Source organism: Procambarus clarkii, chromosome 55 (assembly GCF_040958095.1).
Source record: "Procambarus clarkii isolate CNS0578487 chromosome 55, FALCON_Pclarkii_2.0, whole genome shotgun sequence".
Lineage (NCBI taxonomy): Eukaryota > Metazoa > Arthropoda > Malacostraca > Decapoda > Cambaridae > Procambarus > Procambarus clarkii.
In genome coordinates this window covers 25963103-25981662 of record NC_091204.1, presented here as the reverse complement: position 1 = coordinate 25981662, position 18560 = coordinate 25963103, and the positions used below count along the sequence as shown (strand labels likewise).

The 18560-nt window shown below is 44.9% G+C and overlaps 1 protein-coding gene across 2 annotated transcripts in view; it reads right to left on the bottom strand.

Annotated features, from left to right (window-relative positions):
- Positions 1-15678, bottom strand: part of LOC138352915 (tripartite motif-containing protein 59-like) — a 64106-nt gene extending 48428 nt beyond the window's left edge. For both annotated transcript variants that reach the window (XM_069305561.1, XM_069305562.1), the window contains exons 1-2: positions 15469-15678; positions 9468-9538 (exon numbers count right to left, since the gene is read on the bottom strand). In XM_069305561.1, coding sequence (XP_069161662.1) covers positions 9468-9473 — 6 coding nt within the window. In that variant the 5' untranslated portion in view covers positions 9474-9538; positions 15469-15678. The remainder of the gene's footprint in view (positions 1-9467; positions 9539-15468) is intronic.
- Between the last annotated feature and the right edge of the window lie 2882 nt (positions 15679-18560).

The window sequence follows — 18560 nt, the reverse complement described above, 5'->3', positions numbered from 1 at the left end:
GGTTTGGTGGGGGTGGATGGGGAGAGGGTAAGGCCATCCCACTACCTTGTCCATCTCACAACGTCTCAAACCGCCGCATAGGTTAGACCTTAACGAGATGGATTGCCGTTTCATTCATTCAGGAGTCTTGAACATTCTGTGACATTGTCTTGCTATGATAACGCCGTTGTGTGATACAAGCTCTGCACAACAGTAATGGCTGTAGGAAGAAGAGGTGATGGAGATTGAGTAAACATGCATACATTTCAATGATCACAGTTAACAAGAACAATTTGTAGGTAGAGATCGCGTCTCCGTGACGATGTGAAATGTTTCCCTCTTTTAGTAAACGCTAACCTACTGACTTTGACTGAGTTTACTAAGTGATGTGCCATGTGGTGACACTTCTCAGGTCGATGTGACGGTATGTGATCCTGGTCCGTACCACTCTAGAAGGTAAGGGGAAGAGGGGTGCCCCACTCTAGAAGGTAATGGCGGGGATGGAGAGGGGGTCCCTGATGGTATGGGAGAGGAGGGGGATGAGGGGTGGGGGTGATTGACAATGACAGGTGAGCCCCCTGCTGGCGGAAGTAAGACCCTAGCCCCCTCCTTAACGAATCGCAGTGGAGGTAGAGCCATGCTGGGGTGAACATCTCCAAGACTTGTCTGAAGACATCGAAAAGCCATTAAGGCAAATGGACTACATCCCTCCTCCTGGACTCTGCTCTCTCCTACCCTCCTCTCCCACTTACGGCTTCCTGTAGGGGAAGCTAATGGTTGTCAAAACCGCAAATAACCCCTGAGCAGTCTCACGCCGAGGGGGACCTCCCCTCACCCTTCCCTCCCTCCCTCACCCCTCCCCCCACCCCAAACAACATAACAGACTATGTTGGGACCCCTCTCACCTACACTCAGCCTCTACATAGCTTACTTACTATCATCAAAACTATTATCTACACACAGGATTAAGTCTACGGCAAACACACATACATATTTAACTACTCTTTCCACTCTTATCCTTGTATTTCTTACTCTACCACATAACCCACATACTCTCCTACATCCCCAACAACATGACCTCCCATCTTTCCTGACCACATACCCTAACACCGGACGCTCACACGCGCCAAACTTCCGGGAAAATCCCCCCAAACCCTTTGGGACTAGACACCTGCGCACCACCTGCCCAGTTGGCACTCAAGAGTGCCACCTGGCCAGATGATGCGCACGGTCGTAGTCCTCATCTACACTACTGGAGGGTGTCAGTGAGCCGCCTACAAAATGGCATTTCTTACTATTCAACACTGGTTTTCTGTGGGGAGCCCTGTCGGCTCTCTGAAGCTAACTACCCCCCAAATAAGTAAAAACGGGGACTTACCCGGGAGGCGGCAGCACTGCAGGTCTCAAGACGAAGAAGAGTCATCTGGCCACAACAGATGCACCAGTGCCACACAAGGATTGAGAGGATCCAGAACGTTCACGAGATATCTGGTGGCCAGGACCCTGTGCGACCTTCAAAACCCCTGCGCCCGAATATTGACACAAGACATATTACCAAGGACAGCCGCCAGAGCAGCATATATCCACACATCATGTTGTGCGGACATCCCTTCATACACAAGCATGAAGGTAGACCACAGGCTGGCAAGACTTGATGACACTGTGGACAACCTGAGACATACAAGCTCTAGAGCAGGGAACCAGGGAAACCGGATCCACCCAAAGCGCGTCCACAGACACTGAACCATTGGGCCCCAGGCAGCGACGTAAAGCCGCCACCAGACACAACATGATGCATCACTCGCCAAATCAACCACGCATCCACCACCACTGGACCCTTCTGGAAGCTTGCCATCTCAATCTTTAGCAGAAAAGGAGAAGGCTGTCAATGAACAAAACGACCACCACGTTGAAAAGAACAGTGCCCCCGGTCCTGAGAAGGTATGAAGGTCTCCAACCCGACTCCTAGAGGCCAAAGTCAACAAAAACAAGGCTTTCATAAAACAAACCTGAACTGAAGAGGCCACCAAGGAGAAGAGAAAAAAGAGAGCACCCGATTCAAAGACCAGGACGTGTCTGGCGGCGCACGAGCCGGCCAGAGGTGAAAAAATGCCCGAGAGAGCTTGAAGAATGGAACAGAAGTGACAACCACCTCAAAAGCAAGCTAGAGCGGCTCTGCCAATGCCGCACAATAAGAAGTGAAAACATGCGATATTAGATGCCAGTCCAGAAAGAGCCAAGAGAGAGAAAAGACAAAATAAATTGACAGACACCAACAACACCTTATGAAGGGAAAGGAAATTGCAGAAAGACTGCCAGGAGACTACATACCATCGCTGAAATGAAGACTGCAGGTGGGACAACATTATAAAAAGTCCCCTGATCACCATACAAAGGGCGACACACCCATGTAAAAAAAAAAAAATACACGCGAAGAGTGGAAGAACACAACGAACCAACGAGGTACCTTACCGGCCAAACTTGCCGAAAGAGGCAGAGTCACGGAAAGACTCCCGGGTTCAGGCACCAAGCAAGCAGCACCTGAAACCAAGGCTGGGCCGGCCACCATGGGGCTAGGAGATTCCCTCTCCGCTGATAGAATTAAGGTCGAGCCAGAACACGGAGCAGCAGCTGGACCGGGAAAGAAAGGTATTAGGACCCCCACCTCAACAAGTCCTACTGGAAAGCGTCCACCGCGATAGCCTCGTAGGCAAGGGGGAACAGCGCCACAGATAATGGGAGATGCCGAGATCGCGTCGACGCGAAGAGGTCCACCTCTGGGCTCCAGAATGTCCGACAAAGAAAGTGGAAGGAGCTGGTATCGACTGTCCACTCCGTGGAGAGAGGAATGATACGTGGCGTGGTGAGCGCTGGTCACTAAGCCCAAGTCAAGAGACGAGGCGTCCGTTAACACATCGAGCAAGGAAAGGGGAAGGCGCCATCCACCAAACCCCGAAAACCCCAAGAGGAAGCCAGAGACACAGCAACCGACATAAGGACCCCAGGGGACAAACCCAGTGGTCGCAAGAGTGGTGAAAGGGGCTGTCCTGAGGAAACTAGAACATCCTCCGAAGCCAAACCCTGCCCAGCGAGTAAAGTATCATGGCAAATTTCAGGTTCCCGCACAGCTGCACCAGCAACCGCCGAGTGACCCGGGTCCCCCCTCCCCCTCCCTTAAAAACCATTGAAAACGGGTTTAAATCTTGTCTCCCCCTTAACAACTGCATCCATCGAGAGCCGTGAGGCTCTCGACGGATGGTGCACAATGCGCCTCAGGGATCTCGTAGGTATATATCATACGATGGAGGGGCATTTTTTCTGCGCAATTACAAATGCATTTATATTATTTTTTCTGCCTAATCCTATGTATATTGAACACATATACAATATTCTGGCAGTAGAACATCCGTACTGTTCCAAGACACTGTGTAACATGCATAACAAATGTGTCCACAAACATTTTTCATATTTACAATATTTCATGTTCAATTATGTACATTTATAACATATTTACACACTGTACACTATCACACACTATATACATCCCCTATCAACAAACTTAGAACTCCACGAGTGTGATAATCAGTGAAGCAGTCAACGGGGCATAGGGGAAGTTTGCACTCAAAGCACCAGGTGCAGATGCATCTTCACTTGTGTACCCTACGTTGTGTGTTCTTGCAAACTTTGCAAGCACGTTTACCCTTGTTCCGTTAGCCTGTGCCTGGCATATAACCCAGCTCGAGTACAGCAAGGTGCTCATTACTCCTGAGTCTGTCAGGAACTGTGTGAGGCATTGTTGCTGGCACCCCACATGTGGCAACACAGCCCTTCACCCATACTTCACGAGAGGTTGGGACACTAGAGCAACACTGAATGTACGTAATGGGGGTCTCTTGCCTTATTTCACGAGATACATGTTGAAACAGTTGAGCACTGCAACGTCAATGAGGGAAACAAAATTCTTGGTCCACTTCACATAATTGTGAGGCACTTGAGGGCACCAAGCATCATGTCACATTTATCAACTAGCCGCATGTTTATGTTGTAGTCAATGACACAATCAGGTTTATATATTGGGAACCGTGTTGCAAAGTGCACTTTGCCACTGTCCAACATGGAACCGGTGTGAATAGTGGTCAACATATTTACCTCGCGTCTGTCTCTCCAGCACACTGATAACATTTTTTTCACACTGTCGCAGCTGGCAATCACCCACTGCAATACCAATGTTAAACACTGGCATTTCCGTCCTGAAGGCCTTGACAGTGTCATATACGCCGGTGTTGTGGTCAAGGAGGAGTCTGGTTAGCAAGGGGCTGGTATAGTAGTTGTCAGGGAACAGGATATGCTAACTTGTTCACCAATGGTTCCATGAGTGTTTTCATGACACGTGAAAACCCTGTGACGTGCCTGAAAATCCGTGAATATCTTGACCTAGTATGTCAACGTCTGCACCTGAATACAGTATCATGAACATGACAATACCAGTTTCGCAGTCACATAGCACCAAAAACTTGAGCCCAAACCGGTGCCGCTTAAATGGACTGTACTGCTTGAACGCCAGTCGTCCCTTGAAGAGGACTAGCGATTCATCAATCACCACATTTTGTCCTGGTACAACTTTCTGTCCCTGGACAGAATATCCACAACTGATCCTGTCCACGGAACTTTCCTCTCATATCACTAAATATCTTCCACACTTTCCACAGTCTGTCACGTCTATCTTCAATATCAGTTCTCAAAGTGCAGGCACATGAGAAGCAGTACGAACCTATCACGTGACATGTACCTGTTGAACACGGGAGATGGAACAAGGCTGTCTTCTTTACTCCAATAATCTGGATGATGTATTCATCTGAATGCCTCATTATCATGCAGAATGCTAAAAACACTTGCATTTCCTCATTGGTCGTGTCTTTCCAAGGTGTCATGCGAGAGGCAGGTAAAATGCCAGAGTCAATGAGGCCGTGAGTGTATCTGTTCGTATCTGCAACGAGATGGTCCATGAATTCCTGATCAAAATATGTCATAAAATAATTTATTTAAGCCTTATCATCACCTGTATAGAGGAATAAAGATGTCTCACCAGGATCGTTATCATCAAATGTTGAAATTTGTGGGACAAAAGTCTCACAATCCTCCCACACAAGTACACCAGTGGTTTTGCTTTTGGAGTCGTTTTGCTGGACCGCAGCTGACCGTGGACCGGGAGCTCATAGGCAATGCATCAGACATGGTTGCTGCCTTGAAACTGAGGCTCCGCACGGCCCTGGGGCATGCAGGGAATTTAAAATGGTGGACGATCACTGGAGGCCTCAGGCATCCATTTCGTACCCGCGTCACCTCTCGCCAGCTTTGAATCATACGCTATATATATGAGGTCCCTGAGACATTAACACCACTCGTCGAGCGCCTCAAGGCACGTTACACAGTGCAGTGGTTAAACACTGCAAAAATATATTTGCTGTTATTACACTATATGCACACGTTATATATAAGTACTGTATCTACATTTGTGTTTACTATTACGAACCACGGTAACGAATACTATCATCAATAAATAATAGCAGTTACACATGTATTTGGACATTTTTAGGTGATGCTGTGGTCACAAGCTGAACACCAGTGCTGTTAGCTCATGCTGCGTGCACCAGCCTTCGTTGCTCACTCAGTACTGAGGCTCTCACACCCGGCAATGTTGCCCACGATTTTCTTTTAAATTTCGTCTGTTTACTAGAACCTTGAGGAAGCTGATGTGGACCCCATGTAGCCGCGGGACTTTTAAATCTTACGCGGTACTTTATAAGTATATATACAGTGTGTGGTGTGCAGGCAGTATATATACAGTGTGCGGTGTGCAGGCAGTATATATACAGTGTGCGGTGTGCAGGCAGTATATATACAGTGTGCGGTGTGCAGGCAATATATATACAGTGTGCGGTGTGCAGGCAGTATATATACAGTGTGCGGTGTGCAGGCAGTATATATACAGTGTGCGGTGTGCAGGCAATATATATACAGTGTGCGGTGTGCAGGCAATATATATACAGTGTGCGGTGTGCAGGCAATATATATACAGTGTGCGGTGTGCAGGCAGTATATATACAGTGTGCGGTGTGCAGGCAATATATATACAGTGTGCGGTGTGCAGGCAGTATATATACAGTGTGCAGTATATATACAGTGTGTGGTGTGCAGGCAGTATATATACAGTGTGCGGTGTGCAGGCAGTATATATACAGTGTGTGGTGTGCAGGCAGTATATATACAGTGTGCGGTGTGCAGGCAGTATATATACAGTGTGCGGTGTGCAGGCAATATATATACAGTGTGCGGTGTGCAGGCAGTATATATACAGTGTGCAGTATATATACAGTGTGTGGTGTGCAGGCAGTATATATACAGTGTGCGGTGTGCAGGCAGTATATATACAGTGTGTGGTGTGCAGGCAGTATATATACAGTGTGCGGTGTGCAGGCAATATATATACAGTGTGCGGTGTGCAGGCAGTATATATACAGTGTGCAGTATATATACAGTGTGTGGTGTGCAGGCAGTATATATACAGTGTGCGGTGTGCAGGCAGTATATATACAGTGTGTGGTGTGCAGGCAGTATATATACAGTGTGCAGTGTGCAGTATATATACAGTGTGTGGTGTGCAGGCAGTATATATACAGTGTGCGGTGTGCAGGCAGTATATATACAGTGTGCAGTGTGCAGGCAGTATATATACAGTGTGTGGTGTGCAGGCAGTATATATACAGTGTGTGGTGTGCAGGCAGTATATATACAGTGTGTGGTGTGCAGGCAGTATATATACAGTGTGCGGTGTGCAGGCAGTATATATACCGTGTGTGGTGTGCAGGCAGTATATATACAGTGTGCGGTGTGCAGGCAGTATATATACAGTGTGTGGTGTGCAGGCAGTATATATACAGTGTGCGGTGTGCAGGCAGTATATATACAGTGTGCGGTGTGCAGGCAGTATATATACAGTGTGCGGTGTGCAGGCAGTATATATACAGTGTGCAGTATATATACAGTGTGTGGTGTGCAGGCAGTATATATACAGTGTGCGGTGTGCAGGCAGTATATATACAGTGTGTGGTGGGCAGGCAGTATATATACAGTGTGCAGTGTGCAGTATATATACAGTGTGTGGTGTGCAGGCAGTATATATACAGTGTGCAGTGTGCAGGCAGTATATATGCAGTGTGCGGTGTGCAGGCAGTATATATACAGTGTGTGGTGTGCAGGCAGTATATATACAGTGTGCGGTGTGCAGGCAGTATATATACAGTGTGTGGTGTGCAGGCAGTATATATACAGTGTGTGGTGTGCAGGCAGTATATATACAGTGTGCCGTGTGCAGGCAGTATATATACAGTGTGCGGTGTGCAGGCAGTATATATACAGTGTGTGGTGTGCAGGCAGTATATATACAGTGTGCGGTGTGCAGGCAGTATATATACAGTGTGTGGTGTGCAGGCAGTATATATAAAGTTTGTGGTGTGCAGGCAGTATATATACAGTGTGCGGTGTGCAGGCAATATATATACAGTGTGCGGTGTGCAGGCAGTATATATACAGTGTGCAGTATATATACAGTGTGTGGTGTGCAGGCAGTATATATACAGTGTGCGGTGTGCAGGCAGTATATATACAGTGTGTGGTGGGCAGGCAGTATATATACAGTGTGCGGTGTGCAGGCAGTATATATACAGTGTGCGGTGTGCAGGCAGTATATATACAGTGTGCGGTGTGCAGGCAGTATATATACAGTGTGCGGTGTGCAGGCAGTATATATACAGTGTGCAGTATATATACAGTGTGTGGTGTGCAGGCAGTATATATACAGTGTGCGGTGTGCAGGCAGTATATATACAGTGTGTGGTGGGCAGGCAGTATATATACAGTGTGCAGTGTGCAGTATATATACAGTGTGTGGTGTGCAGGCAGTATATATACAGTGTGCAGTGTGCAGGCAGTATATATGCAGTGTGCGGTGTGCAGGCAGTATATATACAGTGTGTGGTGTGCAGGCAGTATATATACAGTGTGCGGTGTGCAGGCAGTATATATACAGTGTGTGGTGTGCAGGCAGTATATATACAGTGTGTGGTGTGCAGGCAGTATATATACAGTGTGCCGTGTGCAGGCAGTATATATACAGTGTGCGGTGTGCAGGCAGTATATATACAGTGTGTGGTGTGCAGGCAGTATATATACAGTGTGCGGTGTGCAGGCAGTATATATACAGTGTGTGGTGTGCAGGCAGTATATATAAAGTTTGTGGTGTGCAGGCAGTATATATACAGTGTGCGGTGTGCAGGCAGTATATATACAGTGTGCGGTGTGCAGGCAGTATATATACAGTGTGCGGTGTGCTGGCAGTATATATACAGTGTGTGGTGTGCAGGCAGTATATATACAGTGTGTGGTGTGCAGGCAGTATATATACAGTGTGCGGTGTGCAGGCAGTATATATACAGTGTGTGGTGTGCAGGCAGTATATATACAGTGTGCGGTGTGCAGTATATATACAGTGTGTGGTGTGCAGGCAGTATATATACAGTGTGTGGTGTGCAGGCAGTATATATACAGTGTGCGGTGTGCAGTATATATACAGTGTGTGGTATGCAGGCAGTATATATACAGTGTGCGGTGTGCAGTATATATACAGTGTGTGGTGTGCAGGCAGTATATATACAGTGTGTGGTGTGCAGGGAGTATATATACAGTGTGCGGTGTGCAGGCAGTATATATACAGTGTGCGGTGTGCAGGCAGTATATATACAGTGTGTGGTGTGCAGGCAGTATATATACAGTGTGTGGTGTGCAGGCAGTATATATACAGTGTGCGGTGTGCAGGCAGTATATATACAGTGTGCGGTGTGCAGGCAGTATATATACAGTGTGTGGTGTGCAGGCAGTATATATACAGTGTGTGGTGTGCTGGCAGTATATATACAGTGTGCGGTGTGCAGGCAGTATATATACAGTGTGTGGTGTGCAGGCAGTATATATACAGTGTGCGGTGTGCAGGCAGTATATATACAGTGTGCGGTGTGCAGGCAGTATATATACTGTGTGCGGTGTGCAGGCAGTATATATACAGTGTGCGGTGTGCAGGCAGTATATATACAGTGTGCGGTGTGCAGGCAGTATATATACAGTGTGCGGTGTGCAGGCAGTATATATACAGTGTGCGGTGTGCAGGCAGTTAGACCAAAATTGTATATATACAATTTGTGCTGTTAAAGGGTTAAGGTGCTATGTGCAGTTCTGAGGGTTAATACACTCAACATCACTGGGTAATGACAATATGATTAATACACTTACAGTCACTAGTTAATAACAACATCATGATTAATACACTCACTATTACTAGTTAATAATATCAATATCGCTCACCCTCACTAGTTAATACATCAACATGATACACACACACACTGGTAGTACAGTAAGAATAAAATTGTCCTTACCATCATTAATGGGCAGAAATTGTGTTTGCTATCGTCCTGGGTAGCCGAGCAGAGACTGGAAGCAGTATTACCTGTTGGGGGAAAATAAAACAAATATAAGATTTCTAGAACTAAAATTATTCCCACAAAAAAATAATATATGTTTAGGAAAATTAAATAAAAAAATTTAGATATCGTACTTTGAGCAGAAGTTGGGAGTGTGAACAAGTTTAAGGAGAGCAGGTAGGAGTAAGGAGGGTGGGCAGGAGTAAGGAGGGTGGGCAGGAGTAAGGAGGGTGGGCAGGAGTAAGGATGGTGGGCAGGAGTAAGGAGGGTGGGCAGGAATAAGGATGGTGGGCAGGAGTAAGGAGGGTGGGCAGGAGTAAGGAGGGTGGGCAGGAGTAAGGAGGGTGGGCAGGAGTAAGGAGGGTGGGCAGGAGTAAGGATGGTGGGCAGGAGTAAGGAGGGTGGGCAGGAGTAAGGATGGTGGGCAGGAGTAAGGAGGGTGGGCAGGAGTAAAAAGGGTGGGCAGGAGTAAGGAGGGTGGGCAGGAGTAAGGAGGGTGGGCAGGAGTAAGGAGGGTGGGCAGGAGTAAGGAGGGTGGGCAGGAGTAAGGATGGTGGGCAGGAGTAAGGATGGTGGGCAGGAGTAAGGAGGGTGGGCAGGAGTAAGGATGGTGGGCAGGAGTAAGGAGGGTGGGCAGGAGTAAGGAGGGTGGGCAGGAGTAAGGAGGGTGGGCAGGAGTAAGGAGGGTGGGCAGGAGTAAGGAGGGTGAGCAGGAGTAAGGAGGGTGGGCAGGAGTAAGGATGGTGGGCAGGAGTAAGGATGGTGGGCAGGAGTAAGGAGGGTGGGCAGGAGTAAGGAGGGTGGGCAGGAGTAAGGATGGTGGGCAGGAGTAAGGAGGGTGGGCAGGAGTAAGGAGGGTGGGCAGGAGTAAGAAGGGCAAGGAGGGTAAGGAGTGCAAGGAGGGACCCTGTCTGGCATGGAGGGAAGGAGGGAGTCAGGCTATGGGTGGGTGGGCAAGCAGGGAGGCTGGAGTGGGTGTTCATCCACCTGCAAATCTGCTCATCCACCCACCTGTCCACCATCAAACCCATCTTCCTGCCATCCGTTCATCCAGCCCACTTTCCCTCCAGCCATCCAGCCCACCCGCTCACCCACCCATCTGCCCGCCCACTTGCCCTGCCCACCTTCCTGCCAGGCAGCTACCCACCCAGCTCACCACCCACCCAGCACCACACACTAATTATAGTGTGTGTGGAAAATCAAATTACGTTGGCTGTGATACATAAAGATTGTGAATGTTAATTTTTTTCTTCCCCGGTAAAACTCGGCTAATACGGATGTCGGGCTTAACTGGATAGGGGTCCTTCCCATATAGTCTGGATAATCGAGTTCATACAGTATATATAATATATTATCCAGGATATATGACCTCTATCAAGCATATTCAGGTCATTTTTACATATTTAGCACTAATAACTAACCTTGCCTACAACTATTCTAATACTTAATTTCAAGTCCAAAACAAGGCATACATACACTTATATTATTAAACCTCTTGTCTGGAAATACTTTATATAAATCAGCCAAGCCTACTCAGGCCACACTCACTGAATGAAAGGTTTCTGATCTTTCCATATGAAAACACTCATAATAATGCCAGATTATTTTAACCATTGAGAACCTACGTAATAGTGTGCAAGAGTCAGAGGTGTAATTAACGGAGGGAAGCGCGATCACAAGTTAGGTATCCAGTGTTAGTTATGTCTTATAAGACATTCAGGTATTCATAATTAAACATCTGATGAGAAAATATATAGGATTCTGTAATGAGAAAATGTGGCTAACTCTACAGTAGACGGAAAAACACCAAAATTTACAGACTGAAATCACAAATTTAAATAGAATAAACCTAACAAATAAGGTATAGAGAAGACTCTTGTAATGTGATTCATTGACCACTTGGAAATTCAAATGCATTTTACCTACCAATAATACGCTAACATACGTTAGCTTGAATATTCCTGGAGTGACTCTCATACATTCTCTCTCGCTCCATATAATTTCAAACATTTCCTTTATATCAGAAAGTTGGATATACCAAATCTTTTAAATGTTAAACGTCGACAAATTTAACATTTAAAAATGTAATTTACTGGTGTAAATGTGTATTTATGAGTGTATAAACATCTATTTAAATGTATAATAAAACAAATATGAAAGACAAAAGCATATAAAGAATAAACTAGAAAACAGAATGTAGCAACTCTATGATTAATGGAAATGTTTGAAACATTTTATGTCATCATTCATTCATTCATAATTTACATCATTTACACAACATAATTTACATAATAGTAGGCATCCATCAGTCTCAGGAGACTATTGAGTTGTGCTCTGCTTGTCGGTCTGGAGTGGCCTCTCCAGGGTGCAAAGCCTGGGTAGGTTGATATGCTGGAGAAACTTATCCAAGCAGCAGGCGCCGAAAGTCTCCAATGGAAAGGCAAACGCCAATACGATTGGTTCCAGCGCCGTCGCATGAACTGTCAGAACGAGAGACTCCAACTCCGGAGTTAACCTCAAGGTTGGTAAAAGAGGGCACAGGGATTCCAGACCCGGAGACCGCCGGGGTCGGAGAAGAACCAGCCCAGCAAGGGGCAAGAACGACCCCAGCCTCCTGAAGCAGAGCTTGGGCTCCCTGAGCCCCAGGTGAAGGATGTCCAGCCCTGCACCTATGGGTTCATCACAGCCACCTTTCAACCGAGGCTACCTTCCTTCATGACCCAGCAGAAGGAAGAGTAATAATTATTAATTACAACAAGTCGTATTATAATTATTATTATAATAATATAGTTATTAATATCATTATAATAATACAGAGTAACTAGGGCAGGGCGAGGAACAAACTATCTGACAATTTACATACACAGTAACATAATAACATACATAACACAATTAACATACACAAAAAACACCTGCTTGCCATAAGTCCCTTTGTACGCTAAATAAAATGTTCTATAGTATTAAACATGGCATATTGTGGAATATAATGTTTACTACATGAATAATTCAAATACAGTGGTACCTTCATTTACGATCGTAATCCATTCCCAGAGACTCGGCGTCAAGCAAAAATTCGGCAACAAAACAAATTTTGCCATAAGAAATAATGTAAGTTTAATTAATCCGTCCCCCCCCCCAATAAAAACGGCGTTGAATGTAATGAAACGCCATTTTCTGGGTGATACCCGGAGGCTCCCCGGAGCTTACTAGGCTGACATGCTAATGTCAGACATTGGCATCAATCATGTGTATGGAGTTCTGTGGGTCTACTGGGGACCACGAACCAGAACCTGGCCCCCTCAGAGAGGCAAGGGGAGCAATGCCCTATAGAAACCCCCGTGTGGTTGGAAGCATTCTATGTCTGCCATCGACCCGGTCAGGCACCCAGAAAGGTAAGCATCCCAAAACAAACCCCTATTCTGGTGAAATTATTGCTACCAAAAGCCGAACAAGTGGATAGAACTCCCCACAAAGAAACGAACAAACGATCATGACGTCACACGTCTCCGAGCCGCTGTTACACAGCTCCCCCGTCCCCGGGAGGGGGAAGGGGGGAGCCCCAGACCCCTCACGCCGGCTATCCACCAGTCAGTTTTGAGGCTGGATGTCAAAACACACGAAAAAAACGCCGACCGGGGGAAGGGAGGGATGCCGGGCAGCCTCCGGGTCTCACCCAGAAAATGGCGTTTCATTACATTCAACGCTGGTTTTCTGGGGGGACCCCCTTCGGCTCCCCGGAGCTAACTACCCACAGAGGAAGAACGTAGGAACTTACCCGGGAGGCGGTCGTTGCTCACTCCACAACTCGAAGTCAAGACAACTTGCTGCAACCGCCGACCTAAATGACACAGGCCTGACTAGGCCCAGGGACGTGCACGAGGTAACGAGCAGCCAGGACCCTGTACGACCGCCAAAAGCCCCGTGCCAGAATGCCAGCCCAGGACATGGTGCCAAAGACGGCAGCAAGCACAGTGAACGTACAAACGTTATGGGCACGGGGATAGACCGCAGGCTGGCTATCAATGAAAATACAGGCAGCTACAAGGAAAGTGTAGAGTTGAAAAATAAACAACTTTCCCTGTCATAAACACTCACCCACAACGTTACTGTAAGCAACATGTGAGTCATAAACACGCTTCTTCCCTTAGTTTTATCATTTATATTTAAACAAAACACAAACACGTAGGACATTATCTTGTTTAACTGAAACCATGCTGGTGCTTTGAGAGAAATATTAATTTTTTAGTGTTCCAAGAGACGTTTCCTTGCAAGCTTCTCTAGCGCCTAACTGAGAATGGTCGATAGTGAAGCTACTGTGTAGTTTAGTGGCTCCTGTGTCCTCTCATTCCGGCACATTGGCACTACATTGGTTGTCTTCGATTCCTTTGGCAACTCCCTCTTTTTCACTGATGTGTCGAAGAGTTAATGGGAGGATCAAGTCCGCAGCTACATCTTTCAGTCTCCACAAATACCATTTGTTGCTTACAGTGTAATGGTGGGTGAGTGTTTATGACTTACATGTTACTTACAGTAACGTGGTGGGTGAGTGTTTATGACTTACATGTTACTTACAGTAACGTGGTGGGTGAGTGTTTATGACTCACATGTTACTTACAGTAACGTGGTGGGTGAGTGTTTATGACTCACATGTTGCTTACAGTAACGTGGTGGGTGAGTGTTTATGACTTACATGTTACTTACAGTAACGTGGTGGGTGAGTGTTTATGACTCACATGTTGCTTACAGTAACGTGGTGGGTGAGTGTTTATGACTCACATGTTGCTTACAGTAACGTGGTGGGTGAGTGTTTATGACTTACATGTTACTTACAGTAACGTGGTGGGTGAGTGTTTATGACTCACATGTTACTTACAGTAACGTGGTGGGTGAGTGTTTATGACTCACATGTTGCTTACAGTAACGTGGTGGGTGAGTGTTTATGACTCACATGTTGCTTACAGTAACGTGGTGGGTGAGTGTTTATGACTTACATGTTACTTACAGTAACGTGGTGGGTGATTTTTTATGACTCACATGTTACTTACAGTAACGTGGTGGGTGAGTGTTTTTGACTCACATGTTGCTTACAGTAACGTGGTGGGTGAGTGTTTATGACTCACATGTTACTTACAGTAACGTGATGGGTGAGTGTTTATGACTCACATGTTACAGTAACGTAGTGGGTGAGTGCTTATGACTCACATGTTGCTTTCACTTTGACTTCAAACTTTCACCATAATGAACCACTAAGCTGGTATGGTGTCCAAACAGCTTAGTGTCAGCACACAAGCAAGCAAACAACGTCACCTTACTCAGCAAGAATCCTTCTCTCAATATGCAGTTTTTGCTGGTATTACACTACACACACACACACACACACACACGTTATATATAACGTGTGGGTATATACCCCCCCCCTCACATCTAGTTAAACAAAATCCTATATTATTTTAAGTTTTGCCCAAAATGCTTTGTGTGATAGTGGCTTCATTATAAGTAGTAAGTGTAACTCCTGTCCTTCCAATTGTACATTATTCTTACGTTCTTTGTTCACACACATTATTTTGAATAAACATTATTAGTATTATTATTCTATAGGCTAATATTCACACCCCAACAATGGCATAGGCATATAATTCATCCCTAACAATTCCAAAGGCATATGTCCACACCCCAAAAATTATCGAGGCCTATGTTCACACTGAACAATTCCATAGGCCTGGGTGCACACCCCAACAATACCAGTCCCCAACCAAACAATTCAAAAGGCCTATATCCACACCTGAACATATGATTCACCCGAACAATTCCAAAGGCCCATGTCCACACCCCCAACAATTCCACAGGCCTTAGTCTACAACCCAGCAGTTCCATACACCCATGTCCACACCCCAAACTATGGGGTGTGTAGGCCTATGTAAGACAATGGTGGAGCAGAAAGTACTCCAGTACTTACGGAGGATTATGAGAGTGCGAGGAACAAGGTGGTCAGGTGGAGCCAGTGACCTTCAACAGTTTTGTCTCTCCCTCGTGGTATATCCTCAATGTCTTCAGTGGTGTGGCCTCACCACACACTTACACTGCCATAAGTGTCCTGAGAGTACTGTGGGAGGGACAATTTGGCGGGTATTGTGGTCACAGGAGACCGTCTCTAAGACAGTGAGGAGCGGCAGTGTTATCTTCTTCTTGATGGTAGCTGCAGTTTTTCTTATCTGAGTTATTATCTTATTGTTGGTGGTGATCAAGTGGCGACATTGTTATCAGTTGAGGCGTGGCAGTATTATCTCACGGGTCGTCTACACATCGTGTAGCAGCTTGCTTTTGTTGTGATGACGTCACTAGCTCGCTTGCCCGCCATCTTGCTCCGTACATTTTCTTTGGTTACTGATCTTTCCCGAAACTGACTTTTTAATTGTCTTTATTTATATACACAGGAGTTTGTTTATTTATTTATATATATACAAGAAGGTACAATAGGTTTACGAGAGTACATAACATTGATGTTTTTACATTCTTGTAAAGCCACTAACACGCATAGCGTCTCAGGCAGGTCCTTAATCTAACAGATAATTTTAAGTAGGTAAATTGTAGCTAAATTGAGAAAAGTTAATAGTTACATTGTAAGGAAATTTGAAGAAAATTAGTAGGTACATTTTAGTAAAATTTGAAGATTATTTCTAGGTATATTGTAGTAAAATTTGCGTTTAACATAACAACCATGATAAGATGATGGCAAGATACAACGGTGAAGTTTTATGGCTTAGACACATATTTTGGGGCAGCACAAGATACAACGGTGAAGTTTTATGGCTTAGACACATATTTTGGGGCAGCACAAGATACAACGGTGAAGTTATATGGCTTAGACACATATTTTGGGGCAGCACAAGATACAACGGTGAAGTTATATGGCTTAGACACATATTTTGGGGCAGCACAAGATACAACGGTGAAGTTATATGGCTTAGACACATATTTTGGGGCAGCACAAGATACAACGGTGAAGTTATATGGCTTAGACACATATTTTGGGGCAGCACAAGATACAATGCGAGTGTGAAGCACTAGGTAGAAAACTATGAAGATGAAATTAGGTACTTTTTGGTGGTTCTTTTGAATAAGCGGTAGGATGGACAACTTTTTAATTCATTAGGGAGTGAGTTCATAGACTATGTCCCTTTATTTGCGTAGAGTGTTTATACAGAGTTAGTTTGATTCTGGGGATATCAAAGAGATTTATTTCTGGTATGGTGAGAGTGAGTTCTATAACATCTGTCAAAGAAAAGTGTCAGATTAGAGTTTGCATTTAGGAACAAGATTTTTTACATGTAAATGGCTTTAGTTTAGTTCATTTATTTTGCACCCAATACCCATCCTGTGGGCATTAGTGGAGAATGTTACATAATGGGTTAATATAATAGGCTCAGGAACTGAGCCCCAAAATTCATTTAGCTAAGCAAGTTACAATCTTGATGAGCTAGGTTACAAAATTCAATGCACATCGTCACATCAACAATGGGCTCGGGACCGACCACAATTACAGTTTCTAATTTAAGTAACTGACATATGTGGAGAGCTAGTGTCACAATTGAAATGTTTATCCTACACACCGCCCCCCATCCAGTACGCAATGGTGGATAGGTAACAATCACTTAGATAGTATCTATAGTTTGAATACTGGGGATATTTGGCTAAGGTTCCTGGTAGCAGATCATTTTGAATTAAATATTGACACATCTCTTGAACATTTACTATAAAGTTGTCTCTGAATTCACGTATCTTTTCGCACTCCATCACATAGTGACGGAGGGTGTGTGAATAGTTTTCTTGGCACAGTTTACCATGTAAATGGCTCAGTAGAATTTGAGGAGTGAGTTTATGTTTAGCATGTTGAAGGATTTAAACAGGAGGGCTGTGTGTTGTCTGAAAACAGAGTTTGTTATTGTTAAGAAAGCATACTTTTGCTGGGTGATGATGAACTTGAGGAAGTTTGCAGTGGTTGAACCCCATGCACAAGTACCATATGTAAGATAGGGATAGATTAGTATTCTTATCTAGTATCTATGACAATCATCATTTTAATGATCATAATTGCAGGTATTATGCAGCACATGATGTAAACAATGTTTTAACACATAATCACGATGTTTCTGTAATTAACTAACATGTATGATCGCTAAGCAAACACTTTGATAATGTTAGTGCCCTGATTCAAACAGTTGAAAACAAATTTTGTTGTTGTTGTGCTTACTGAAACGTGGTTAAAAGTGGATAATACTCAACTCCACAACATTCCAAACAACTCAGCAATTCACAACTGTCGTCCTATTCAAAGAGGTGGTGGTACTGCCCAGTACTACTACCACCAAGAACTGATTTGCTTAAAAATAATTAAAACTAGAGACCCCTGTGGAGCGTATATCTTTGCCTGTTTCAGAGTTAAGGGTGGCGAGGCTGTTCTGACTGTAGTAACTGACAGTCCAGTCCTGCTCCGTCTGTAGTAACGGAGCAGTCTATAGAATTCCTAACACTGATGTGACTGAATTCAACTCTAACCTTAGAAATCTAATACTTGAGAACAGACTGAACAAAAACCACTTAATTATTTCTGGGGACTTTAACGTTGACCTCTACGAGCCTGATAACCCTCCTGCTGCTAGTTTCCTCAACTGTATGAATTCCTGCTTCCTCATACCCGTAATCACTAGACCTACTAAAATCACTGAGAGTACTGCCACGACTCTTGATCACATCTAGACCAACATAACCTCTCCGCTTACTTCAGGGATAATCGCTGATAGAACCACAGACCCCTACCCCCACTTTTCTCCTAACCAACATTATCAAACCACCTCTAGAAACAAAGAAGATAAGCTTTAGGCTGTACAATGAAAATTCTATAGGCAATTTTATAGCTGCTGCTGGTAATATCAACTTGGAGTCCGAATTAGATAACATAGGGGACATCAACCTAGCAGTGCAATCATTTATTCAACAAACTCTCATCCTTTATAACACCCACTGTCCTATGCTAACGAAACAAGTCAC